Source organism: Sus scrofa, chromosome 2 (genome assembly GCF_054392235.1).
Source record: "Sus scrofa isolate SSC_HxYL_T2T_F1_AM1 chromosome 2, Sscrofa_HxYL_maternal_Yorkshire_Landrace_v2.0, whole genome shotgun sequence".
Taxonomy (NCBI): Eukaryota; Metazoa; Chordata; class Mammalia; order Artiodactyla; family Suidae; genus Sus; species Sus scrofa.
Window position 1 is genome coordinate 43,853,675 of NC_139384.1, and position 13,723 is coordinate 43,867,397.

The following is a 13,723-nucleotide window of genomic DNA, read 5'->3' on the forward strand; positions in this document are numbered from 1 at the left end:
AACCTGACTCTATATGAGTAAAGGTCAGTGTGTGAGGACTTGCTATATGGCTGTTTGCTACAGACTCTTATTAATCCAGGGCTCATGATAGCAGGTATAAAGAATGTTAACATTTCTCTCAGAGTTCCTGGTGTGGCTCAGTGGAAACAAACCCAACTAGGATCCTTGAGGATATGGGTTCAGTCCCTGGCCTCACTCAGTGGGTTAAGGATCTGGTGAGCTGTGGTATAGGTCATAGATGCGGCTCGGATCTGGCATTGCTGTGGCTTTGATGTAGGCTGTCAGCTACAGTGGACCCCTCGTCTGGGAACTTCACTGCAGGTGCAGCCCTAATAAGGGGGAAGGAAAAAAGAATATTCATATTGCTCTTAAGACAAAAAGATTTTTTTCTTTGGAAAGTGGTCAAGAAGAAGAAGTCTTCTACAAAATCTTTTTCATTTTTATTTATATAAACAATCTCTTAAAGTGTCATAGTTCATTCAATTTTGAACTTTAACCTGGGTTTTTCTCTTGGTGTTCATATTTCAAATCTTAATTATAATTCATTTCTTTATTTTAGAAAGTAGATTTAAAATGTTCAGATATACTGTATAATAAGGTCTGTGTCTGGTAGAGGAGAGAACTGGGCCTAATCTTGGCATTACTAGCCTCCTCAGGTGAACTATGACCTTTATAGAAAGCCAAGTGACTGCTGCCTCAGCTTGGTTCCCATTTTGAACGTTAATAGCTTTAGCCGGAGTCTTATTTGGAAGGACTTAATTGGTCTTGTATAATAGCATTTATTTGCCTTAATGTATTTTATAAGAGAAACAGAATGTAAATTTCCAGATTTAAATATTTTTTAAAACAGGATTTTGAAATTTAACATCAGTATAACTTAATCCATTTACCATAATAAGTTTAACAAAGTATGTTGATGTGAAAATTCGAAGTTATAAAAAAAAGATCCTTAAGCTTGTATTAGCTCAGATAACTTCTGCACAGATAAAATGGGACAATTTAACTGCTGCTTAGGATTGGCTACACATTTTAATGCCTAAATATATTCTTGTCATTTGGCCTCCCAATCTCTGGGAGAAGGTTTATCATGTCTCACAGGAACCATAATAAAATTTCATATAAGATATACTAAGACAAATCTTTTTAGAAACTAATTTTAAAATTCCTGTTGTTGGACTTCCTGCTATGGCTCAATAGGGTCAGTGTCATCTTGGGAATACTGGGACACAGGTTCAACCCCCAGCCCAGCTCCGTGGGTTAAAGATCTGGCCTTGCCACAGCTGTGGCTTAGGTTGGAACTGTGGCTCCAACTTAATCCCTGGCCTGGGAATTCCATATGTTACGGAGGCCAAAAAAGAAAATTCTTATTGTTAAACATCCTTATTATATTATAAAATGGGAACTTAATGAGGGAACATCTCCACTAGTCATTATCTTGAAAGTGACCCTTTGGACACAAATTTCTAAACTCTTGTAGAAATTAGCCCTTTTTGCTCTCATTTAGGACTTAGTAAATGAGTACAGTGTAAGATACTAGAGATTTTGATCTGGCTTAAATACACAGCTAAGTCTTAACATCACACTGAGAAGTCGCAAGTTGCGTTGCTGAGAAAGGGGAGATGAGAGTGCTCTTGAATGGTGAGGAGTCAGGTATATATAATTAAAGGAGATAGGAGTTCTTGTTGTGGCTCAGTGGGTTAGGAACCTGACATGGTATCTGTGAGGATGTTGGTTCAGGCCTCGCTTAGTGGATTAAAAATCAGGCATTGGTGCAAGCTGTGGCATAGGTTACATATGCAGCTCGGATCCGGAGTTGCTGTGGTATAGGCTGGTAGCTGTAGCTCCGATTAAACCCCTAGCCTGGGAACTTCCATTATTTAAAAAAAAAAAGTGTTAGAATTCTTGTTCCAAAGCCGAATGAATGGGTGTTCCCGTCGTGGCGCAGTGGAAACAAATCTAACTAGGAACCATGAAGCTGAGGTTTCTATCCCTGGCCTCGCTTGGTGGGTTAAGGATCTAGCATTGTCCTGAGCTGTGGTGTAGGTCAGAGACGCGGCTCAGATCCTGCGTTGCTGTGGCTGTGGTATAGGCCGGCAGCTGTAGCTCTGATTGGACCCCAGCCTGGAACCTCCATATGCCTTGGGTGTGGCCCTAAAAAGCAAAACAAACAAACAAACAAAGCAGAATGGGTGAAGGGAGTAGAAGACTTCTATCTGGTAGTTTCAGTCTTCTCTGAAGATGTCCTGAGGATTTTTGCCTTTGTGGGAAGATGGTAAAAGAGGGCTTAGGGCTTTATGAAAGAACCCAAAGAAAGGGTTGAGGATTTGGGTTAGGTAATGGCAGGTGAGGCCTTTGGAATTAGTCTTGGTGATCTGACAGAATGAGAGAAGCTGCCATGGCAGGCAGCTCTATACGGGACTGTGAGAGACGGGCAAGGAGTTGAGACTGAGGGGAGATGCTCACAGAGAGAAGAAGTGCTGGAAAGAAAGGTAGAGGGTAGGAGGGGTGAGTGGAGACAGGAATTGATGAATTTGGGGAGGTTGCTAGAGTCATCCTGGTTTCTGTGCAGGAGGATGTGAATAAAGAGGTGGTCAGAGCAGAAAACGATAAGAAAATTTGAGGAGAATGAGCCCCGAGGTGATGTAGTAGCCAGTAAGTTGATGAGAAAGAACACTTTGGAAAAGTCAGGTGTTATGAGCCCAGGGAGGCGAAAAACAAGACCTCAGTTTTCATAGGAGACAAGGTCGCCTTCTGGCTTTACAGTTCTGAATTCCAAAGGAGACATCATCTCAAAGTTAGTAGTTTTGCTTCTCAGAAATATGAAACAGTAAGCTGATAAATTTTCGTAAAATCAGAAGTTAATTCTAAAAAGTATATACTATATGGATTTGTATATTAATAATCAACCAAAAATATTAGTTGCCTCTTTGTAAATGCTGGAGGATGGATACTGTTGGGCCTCTTCTTAGCAGGAGGTTTCTAGCAGGAAAAAGAGGGAGTCTTAGGGAGAAGTAGTGAACACTGGGAGTCTGAACTGGGCCGTTCCTTTCACCATGTGCAAGCAGTGTCCTTAGGACAGATGGACAAAGGACACTCCTCCAGAAAACCTGGCTGTGGCAGATACTGTCTTTACTCATTTTCACTTGCAAGAAAAACAGAACCCAAGTCAGAAAGAACATAGTTCTTCTGTGGTGGAAACAAGAAAAAGAGGGGAAAGAAACAGAACTCTAGACTTAGTCTTTTTTTTTTTTTTTTTTTTTTTTAATCTCTTGACACCTGAGAACACCAAAGTCTCCCAGTGTCATTTACAAAAGCCCCAAAAAGCACTCAGAGTATCCTGCATATCGTCTAGCTTCTGGGAGAAAACAACTTTGCTAATCAAAAACTAAAAAGTGGAGGGGCCAGACCAGCGTATAGAACAGCAAGTTATGATGAGATTGGACACTGAAGAGCACAGGTGACGTTGGTTGTGGTGTAGTTTGGACAGTGCCATTTCCTTTTAGAAACAGCACACTTGCTTGGTACCAGGAAGGGGCCTATAATGGATGGGAACATGAGTGTTGAGACTCTGGGTATATTTTTGCAAACTCACCTAAAGGCAGCCCCCCCCCCCCCCTTACGTGAAACTCAACGTTAAAGTGATTAAAAGTTTTCGGCTCAGGAGTTCTCACAGTGGCACAACTGGTTTTTGGCGGTGTCTTTGGAGCACTGGGATGCAGGTTCCCAGCACAGTGTGTTAAGGATCCGGTATTGCTGCAGTTGCAGTGTAGGTTGAAACTGCAGCTTGGATTTGATCCCGGCCTGGGAACTTCCATATGCTGTGGGGTGGCCAAAAAAGAAAAAGAAAAAAATTTCCTTCAGTGCAAAGTGGAAATGATACTTTATTAGTCTGTAATCATTCTTTATTCATTGTAAGCAGTAAAGGCAAATATAATTTCCCAGATCATATTCCATCAGCAAACATAATTGAAAATCAAAATATTATTTATGCATTTGCTGATTTAGGACCTTAACTGAAGAACATTGATAGTCATAATGAGTATCCATACTTATGTTAAAGGGAGGACCTTTTGAGGAAAATAACTGAGTGCAAAGTTTATTTGGCCTGAAATGTGCAAGGAAATTATGTAGAACACTGATTAGGAAGGTACATTTAAGAGAGAATGGTAAAGAAGCTGAGAATAGGAGTTCCCATTGTGACGCAGTGGTTAACGAATCCGACTAGGAACCATGAGGTTTTGGATTCGATCCCTAGCCTTGCTCAGTGGCTTAAGGATCCGGTGTTGCCATGAGCTGTGGTGTGGGTCGCAGACGCGGCTCAGATCCTGCGTTGCTGTGGCTCTGTTGTAGGCCAGTGGCTGTAGCTCCAATTAGACCCCTAGCCTGGGAACCTCCATATGCTGCAGAAGCGGCTCAAGAAAAGGCAAAAAGACCAAAAAAAAAAAAAAAAGAATCTGAGAATAAATAGAAGTCTATCACCCATTGGATTTTTTTGAATAGCATTCTCTTTTGCTCATCTGTTCTTTCCTATTCTTTTGGTAAAGGGTAAAGAAGCACAAGTCTTAGAGAAGGGAAGCCATATGTATTAACCTGTACGTTACTTTAAAGAAACTGCCTGTTCTCAGTCCTCTTACTAGCCTCTGCTGTGGGTTCCTGTCTCCTTCCACTTAGCAGTAAAGATTGAGAATGGACTTGACCTGAATCAAATGTTTTTCCTTAGCACAAACTTGTTATCCCATTTATCAGAGATTTAGGGATAATTGTAATCTGTAGGGACACATCTTCTGCCTCATAGAGAAAATAGCTAACTGGGCTGTAAGCCAAGAAAGTGGGTAAATTTGGATTAATAGTAATCTCTTGCAAGGAAAGTATTTCTGAAGCAACTTGAGATTTTTTACTTTTTTTTTTTTTTTTTTTGCTTTTTTAGGGCCACACCCATGGCATATGGAGATTCCCAGGCTAGGGGTCTAATTGGAGCTACAGCTGCTAGCCTGTGCCTCAGCCACAGCAATGCCAGATCTGAGCCATGTCTTCAAACTACACCACATCTCACGGCAATGCCAGATCTTTAACCCACTGAACAAGGCCAGGAACTGAACCCGCAACCTCATGGTTCCTAGTGGGATTCATTTCCACTGTGCCACAACGGGAACTCCTACATTGTTTTTTATAAAGCTGTGACAAAAAAATTTTCTTTACTTCCACTTTGAAAGTGTGAGATCATATTTTGTCCTATTTTGTGATGGTTCTACTGAAAGGAAGTTTGGGAAGTTAGTGTTTCTGCCTTTTTTCCTGCAGGTCCCAGTAGAGATGGCACAATCAGCGAGGACACCATCCGAGCCTCTCTCATCTCGGCGGTCAGTGACAAATTGAGATGGCGGATGAAGGAGGAGATGGATCGTGCCCAGGCAGAGCTCAATGCCTTGAAACGCACAGAGGAAGACCTGAAAAAGGGTCACCAGAAACTGGAAGAGATGGTTACCCGTTTAGATCAGGAAGTAGTAAGTAACTCATTGAATGGTTGCACTGTTTAGATTGAATTGTACCTTGGCAAAGTGTTCTGATGTACTTTGGTTACTCTGAGTATTGTGGGCATAGTTAAGAGCTGAGAAAATGATACACATCTTTAAGCATTTGAACATAGCTCTTCTACCGCTTTATTAAAAAACGGAGCCTGTGTTTGGCATGTGGTCGTTGATTGGGAGGTGGATGTCTTTAGAGTATTTGTGCTTGCACTTTCACCCTGGGGAATAGTGTTTTGACCCAAAGGAGAACCTTCGAATGCTTGATGTTACCAGACAGTTACTAGGAAATAAGAATTTTAGAGAACTCTAAGCCCTGGTAAAGATCTACAGACCTGGGTGCAGCCTTAAGTGTCAGTTCTTTTTTGTTTCCAGATGTTGTCTGAACTGTATTTAAAGATCTTCAGTGACTCCTTCTATCTTAATAATCCATAGTGTATGCAACCTTTACTCTTAAGCATTCTCACATTTTTATCAGATTGCTGTGCTCTGAAGAGTCAATGTAAGTCAGCCCTGTGACTTCTATTAATGATATAGAGACATTAGCATAATCTGAGTGCCAGCTTCACTTTTCACTTTCATTCCTGTGAGAGAGAATTTATTTCAAAAAATGTGCATTTTGGATAAAAGGGTTAAGAATGTTTGTGGGCTTTGGGGATAGTGATTTGTATGTACACATTAGTCTAATAAAGTGGTTCTAGTGTGTAAAGTGAGCTTCTCAATAGCCAGCTATTTTCAAAAGTTCAGGAAAGTGACACCAGTACAATTCAGAGCCTGCAACCACCACCTGCTATATCTGTGACTAAAGTTCAAGTGCTTGGCATTTTGTGCATTGAATGGTCTGTATAGACTGGGGAAGGTTATTCCTCTGAGGCAGATGCCCACTTCTTTTGAAAGAAGGACGTCCTTTATAATTGTCATATAAGGAACCTCCTGCTGGAAAGTATCTTGTCTGATGGCTTAGTTTGTGATATCATTCATCACTGATGAGTGACAAACTTACCACTGCCACCAAAAGTGCTCAGCTCAGCAATTCCTATTTTCACTCAGCATGGTAGAGCACACCTTTTCTTCTAACTTTGACTAATAATGTGTTATATTTGAAACATGAAATCTCATCCATGAGTTGTTTAAGTGTTTTATTAAGCAGGTCTGTTTCTGTGAAGTTAAGTTGTAGATGTCTGACAAGTAGATAATTATGTACAATTAGTATAAAATCATCATGCTTGGACTATTTTGTTTTCAGGCTGAGGTTGATAAAAACATAGAACTTTTGAGAAAGAAGGATGAAGAACTCAGTTCTGCCCTGGAGAAGATGGAAAATCAGTCTGAAAACAATGATATTGATGAAGTTATCATTCCCACAGCCCCACTATACAAACAGATCCTAAATCTTTATGCAGAGGAAAATGCTATTGAAGACACGATCTTTTACCTGGGAGAAGCCCTGAGGCGGGGAGTAATAGACCTAGACGTCTTCCTGAAGGTATGTCTTCCTCACTCTGCTTTCTGGGATTTTAGAACTTGTGTTTTAGAGATGCTGACCATAACACTACAAATCAAGACGGTTTCTCAGTAGATGGGTTAAAATTCTTTGTCTTCCCAAAAGAGTGCAAGTGAGATAAATGGCCGTGAGCAGTGTCTTCTCACTTAACAGAGAGGGCTTAGGGTCATCTGAGTAGAGGGGGAATAGTGGGCTAGTGGCTGCAGTTTCCTAGCCCCCAAGGCAGCATCAAGCTGCATATAGTTCCTTAGTCTTACTGCTGTGCCAGGAGGCTCATGAGGCACAATCAGATGTCCCTTGATTCTTTCAGGTCACACCACCTAAACTGAGATCACTGACTGCCCCACCCTTGTTGGGTGTTTTGGTTTTATTTGTTAATTTTCTTAAACTTGCATAGTTTTAGACCTGTCTTCCCAAACCAGACAGCCGTGCTCTGCTGGTATTAAAGCCTTTCTGAATGAAAGTTATTTCAGGCTTAATGTTACTGTACAGATAGGAAGATTTATAAGCCAAGTTTAGCTACTGCTCTCACTTAGGTCTTGAAGAGCATGGCTTTAGGAATAATAGCAGCCATCCTTTGGGTATTCACTCCAGTCGCTGCTTGTGCTTTGGTGTACTTGTGAGGCTGGTCAGGTTGCTTGCTCATTTTGCTTTTCTTACTATGAGTAGGTGGCCAGACCACCCATGGACCTAGTGCAAGCACATGGATAGCTGGGACCCAGGAGAGGGATCACCACCCCACCCCCTTTTTTTTTTTTTTTTTTTTTTGCTGTGCCCATGGCATGTGGAAGTTCCCTGTCAGGGATCAGACTTGAGCCACAGCAGTAACAATGCTGAGTCCTTGACTGCGAGGCCACCAGGGAACTCTGGAGGGTTCCCTTTCTATACATGGTCCCCTGCTTGGGTGGCATAGCCTAGGGAAAGATACACATGGAGAAGCAAGGGAAGTATGCTGATTGTTAGGCACTAGACAAAAGTTGGCCTATTTATCTGTGCCCGTCCCCGTTTTTAATCCAGTGAGGACAGTTAGAGTGATCACAGTACAAGATTCTCTAGCATCTTGGTTGTCTCAGGGTAGCACTTGAACTCCTGAGCCAGATCCTGCAGTGTGGTGCTTCCTCTGTGAGAAAGTCCTTTGTAGAGTCTCAGGAGACTGCATGGCTTAGCTCATCCTGCCAGCATCAGTCTATGAGTTTAAAAAGCCACATGTAATGAAGTATTGGTTCTAAAGGAAAGTCGACATGAGTTTAGGGTTGTAAGATCCCATCTAGGTTACAAACTGTCTGATAGTTCATGCCCAGGCCTGGATCAGAGCCAGTCTAAACCGTTGAAACTTTTTCCCCCCCTCACAGCATGTACGTCTTCTGTCCCGTAAACAGTTCCAGCTGAGGGCACTAATGCAAAAAGCAAGAAAGACTGCCGGTCTCAGTGACCTCTACTGACTTCTCAGATACCAGCTGGAGATTAAGCTCTTCTTAAAGCATTCATTTCTTCTCTTCCTTTCTCTAATATCAGTAGGTGCCCAGAATAAGTTATTGCAGTTTATCATTCAAGTGTAAAATATTTTGAATCAATAATATATTTTCTGTTTTCTTTTGGTAAAGACTGGCTTTTATTAATGCACTTTCTATCCTCTGTAAACTCTTTTTGTGCTGAATGTTGGGACTGACTATGCTAAATAAAATTTGTTGCATAATTTTTCTTTTCTTTATTGAACATTCTTAGGAAAAATATATGAAACCTTAATAAGCTCGGCTGTTCCAAATTTAGCAAGGATAATATCCGTCATGAGTCGAAATTTAGCATTATTTTATACTAAAGCATATAAAGTGAATTCTACTCAATATGGGATGTAATACCACACAGAAATCTAAATTTTCAACTATTTGAAATTGGGGGATTTGAGTGACTTTTTTTCTGTGAAAGGTCCTTGGATGGTACTCTCCTACCAGTTCCTACCCAGATTTGCTTCATTCCAGGTCTAACAGAACCATAACTATTTTCATCAAGAAGAAAGGGACAGAGAGTGGCTAGTGCTAAATAAGCTACACACCTGAGAATTTGTGTCAGCTCGGCAAGATGGTCTGGCCAGGGTTAAGGAGGAAGGTACACTGTGCTCTGCCTTCTTGCATTTATTTTCATTTGAAGTCCATCTTCCCAGTGAGCGAGTGAATCTGTAGTCAAGACTGTAGTACCAATCCAATGATCTATAGGTCCCGTAGAGCTGATCTGGCAGAACAGTTTTCTGTGTCAAAATGAGAGAGCTAGAAGGTTCATGAGGTTACATAAAAAACAAACATTTTAATTTAAGAAGTTTTAAGATATTTAGGGTGCCAAGCAGCCTACTCTGTACTTCCCAAGAGAAGAAAGACCAACTTGGTCTCACTCATCACTGAAGAGTTTATACACTTTAGATCTTTTCTTAAAAAATTAAAATCCGCTAGTGAGAATTAAAATCTAACTTGTGAGAATTATCAGAATAAAAATAGCCAGGTTTAATCTAGTGTTATGGTTGATGATAACATTTAAATGAGTTATTTTTATGTATACATACTTTTTTTACATGGTGGAAGTAGTTACAGCTTTTTCATAGCCTGTAAATGAACATAGGAGTATCAGCCAGCCTGAACAGAAGAATTAGCATATACTTGATGAAAAGAATCAGAATTCCTAAACACATAAACACATCATACATTCTTTTCTTCTTCTTTTTTTTTTTTTTTTTGCTATTTTAGGGCTGCACCTAAGTGTGGAGGTTCCCAGGCCAGGGGTCGAATTGGAGCTATAGCTGCCGGCCTACACCACAGCAACATGGGATCTGAGCTGCATCTGCAACCTACACCACAGCTCACAGCAACGCTGGATCCTTAACCCACTGAGCTAGGCCAAGGGTCAAACTCGCATCCTCATGGGTACTAGTCAGGTTTGTTAACTGCTGAGCCATGAAGGGAACTCCTCATCATAGATTGTTTTGGACCAAGTGGCAACTACATTATTAATACACAAGGCAAGTTCTGGTCCATCAGAGGTACCAAAACATCATCTCTGAGGCAGTCACTTAGGACTTATAAAAAAAATAAGTATCTCGGAGTTCCTGTTGTGGCTCAGCTGTGAATGAAACCGACTAGTATCCATGAAGAGGCAGGTTTGATCCCTGGCCGTACTCAGTGAGTTAAAGATCCAGCATTGTCTTGAGCTGTGCTGTAGATCTCAGACATGGCTCAGATCCCCTGTTAATGTGGTGTAGGCCAGCAGTCATAGCTCTGATTCATCCCTAGCCTGGAAACCTCCATATGCTGCAGGTGTGGCCCTAAGGAGACAAAACATATATATATATACGTTTTGAGATATATATATATATATCTCAAATGATCCACAGAAAACAATTGCAAAAAAAAAAAAAAAAAAAAAAACGCTCTTTAAAGAAAGACAAAATCCAGACACTAAACAATGTCTGGTGTTCAATAAAAAATTTATTAAAAAAAACAAGTACAGAGTTCCTGTTGTGGCGCGGCAGAAACGAATCTGACTAGGAACCATGAGGTTGTGGGTTCGATCCCTGGCCTTGCTCAGTGGGTTGGGAATCCGGCGTTGCTGTGAGCTGTGGTATAGGTCGCAGATGCGGCTCAGATCTGGCGTTACTGTGGCTGTGGCGTAGGCTGGCAGCTGTAACTCTGACTTGACCCCTATCCTGGGAACCTCCATATGCCACAGGTGCAGCCCTAAAGAGACAAAAGACAAAAATTAAACAAAAAGAAAGTATCATCCAATATTTGGATACTAAATAAAAGAGCTGGAGGGCTAGAAGAGTTACTCTTCCCCCTTTTTCCAACTTTGAGGAATTCAGGTTTATTCCAAAGTATGCCATATATAATCCTATAGCAACTGTGTGTGTCTTTTTCTATAACTTTAGAACAGTAGTTTTAAACAATTTTAAAGTCTGTGCTCCTTCTGAATTCCCCCAGGAATTTCTGTACCTTTTTTTTTTTTTTTTTGTCTTTTTAGGGTCCCACCTGTGGCATATGGAAGTTCCCAGGCTAGGGGTGGAATCGGAGCTACAGCTGTCTGCCTATATCACAGCCACAGCAACACAGGATCTGAGCTGCAGTCGCGACCTACACTACAGCTCACAGCAACGCCAGACCCCCGACCCACTGTTCAAGGCCAGGAATGGCACCCACATCCTCATGGATACTAGCTGGATTTGTTTCCACAGAGGAACTCCCGTACCCTTTTTGAAACAGGCCTCCTCCTTCAGGGGTCAGCTTTACCTTTATGAGGTCTCTCCCAGGTACATGGAACAATAAGGATTCTTCATTTATTCAACAGAGGCCCTGAAAATAAAAACTTAAAAGTTATTCCTTTTTCTTTTCTTCTAATAAAGGTCTACAATGCAAGAAACAACAGTTACTGGGTGAATAAGTATTTAACAGATTTGTAATATGAATTGTGGCAGGAAAATAGACCCCCAGGACAGAACAATTTATAGCAGGTGACTGGACATATTTATAGTTCAAATTAATTTGCCATCTTTCCACCCCAACTTCTTGTCATGTTTGCTGAGACCCACCCTCCTTCTCCTACCTCTTTGCCCCCAGACCACTTCCTGTCCGGGAACCGCTTCAAAACTCCTATTTTTTCCCAGTGATTTAATTCCATTTTACTTTACCTTCTCCCATTCAGACTGGCAGAGGGATCTTACCTAGGCCCTAACTTGCCCTCCCCAGGGGACTAACTGTTAGTACAGAGTTTCTTTCTTAGGTCTCTTCATTGGAGCTAATTCAGACTATTAGAGAACAACTCACGATGTAGAAGACCCACCCACAACGGTTCCCAGTGATACTAGATATTTGTAGAGCTCGTTCACTCAATTAAATAATAAAGATGCAGTAAGACATTATCTAGTTGGATATTATGAAATACCACCCTAAGCCAGGACAGAAGTCTTCCATGTCCTTTTCCTCCACACTACGTTCATTCCTTTCTCTTTTTCTCTCTTCAGCAGCAACAAATAAAAGATTTTAGGGAGAGGTGCTTCCACAAGATCAGCTTTAAGAATTATCCCTTATAAGTTCTCTTTTACCACTGTTTTATGTTGATGTTAAATATTTTTTTGACCATGAACATCCTACTTTATGGTGAATTCTGGATATGTACTCCTGAGAGTCTTCAAAATATTTTCCATTACATCAGATACAGGCAAAGCATACCTCATTTCTTTTTAATCATCTCATAGCCACTGTGTAGTAAGAAGAAATCATTCACTTAAGTTTAGAGGAAATACTTGTCTTTGAACATCCATTTTGTGGCAGCTTGACAGTGCCACAAATCTGAAATGTTTCCATCAATTTCTTTTAGGAATTTCTTATAGGAGTTGGTTATTTAAGGTAAAAACACAGAGTAAAGAGGTTAAGTACAGAGATCCAGAAATTAATGTGAAATCACTTTTACTAACAGTAAAGACAGTATAGCAACAACTATATTGTCAGTCAACAAGTGAGTGCCTGCTATGTGGGGATGTGGGTTAGGCTCAACAATGATCGAGAGAGACTTAGTCCCTGAAAGAAAAGCACAGGAGATAAAACAACATATACTTAAGGGACCTAAACCTCATCCGTCTGGCACAATTCAGGCTTACAGCTATCTTCTAAGGTATTGAAAATACAAAACTAAGATATTTACCTGACAGCACTTCTTTGTGGATATTTTCCTATTGTTTAGATCTCTATCAATTCTTATCTTTCAGTTCAAATCCTTCAGAGAGACCCCAGCAGTGTTCACTCCAAACAGGAACTAATAAAAAAATATGCAAAGATCTGTTTATTACATAGTATATATATAATAAGTTTATTGGCTTTTTTTAACCTTAGCAAAACTGTTATAATTGCCCTGAGTGGTTTTCAACAAAACTAGTAACAAATTCAGATGTCTGAGCTCCACCCCAAACCCCAAGGATGGACACCACAATTCTCTTGTCTTGGCAGAGATTCTCCAAACGAGAAAGTGATAGTTTTTTAAACGTTCAACTATAAATTAAGTTTTAACTTGTATTACTTCAATTCCTTTTCCATAGCCAGGTTCATATTATGTGATTTCAAGGTTTCTTAGGCCTGCTATCACATTAGCACCCTTCTTCCTCTTCCCTTTAATTTTCTCCTGATAATAGAATTCATGTTACTTGAATTGCAACACTGACCTTCTGATCCAGAGTGCCCCAAGTTAAATATAAATTACATCTTGTTACTTACTGCCTTACAATGTTAATCACCCATATAGAGGATTATCATAACATGTTCATTTTTTCATATTTGTATTTCTGGTTATTTTATTATAAAAATACGCACTGAAAATAAAAACACTGCTAAAAGGGCCTAAAGTAGAATAAAAATCCTTTCTTCTTGCCTAGAAGGTAATTTACTTTATGATTAAATATATGATCAATATAGTCTATTTCAGAGAGTGTGCATAGCTCAGTGGTACTTTAAAGCTTACTAAATGAGTCTATGCTCTAAAAAGACAAACCATGACAGCTTTCATAGTGGACACCAAGCCTCTGCCAAGTCAAGAAATGGAAAGGGGCGGTGGCCAGATTATAGTCACACCCAAAAACCCAGTTTATGGGAAATGCATTTAACTTCTATGCTGCAAAGTTAAGATCCATTGAGAGGAAAATTTTTTCAGAAGAGGTTCTCATCTA

At 40.4% G+C, this 13,723-nt stretch overlaps 1 protein-coding gene across 3 annotated transcripts in view; it reads left to right on the top strand.

Annotated features, from left to right (window-relative positions):
- The window catches only part of TSG101 (tumor susceptibility 101), a 48,283-nt gene extending 39,561 nt beyond the window's left edge, over positions 1-8,722 (top strand). For all 3 annotated transcript variants that reach the window (XM_085011815.1, XM_085011816.1, XM_085011814.1), the window contains 3 exons: positions 5,299-5,501; positions 6,769-7,008; positions 8,379-8,722. In XM_085011815.1, the coding sequence (XP_084867941.1) occupies positions 5,299-5,501; positions 6,769-7,008; positions 8,379-8,468 (533 nt within the window). In that variant the 3' untranslated portion in view covers positions 8,469-8,722. The remainder of the gene's footprint in view (positions 1-5,298; positions 5,502-6,768; positions 7,009-8,378) is intronic.
- The last annotated feature ends 5,001 nt before the right edge of the window (positions 8,723-13,723 follow it).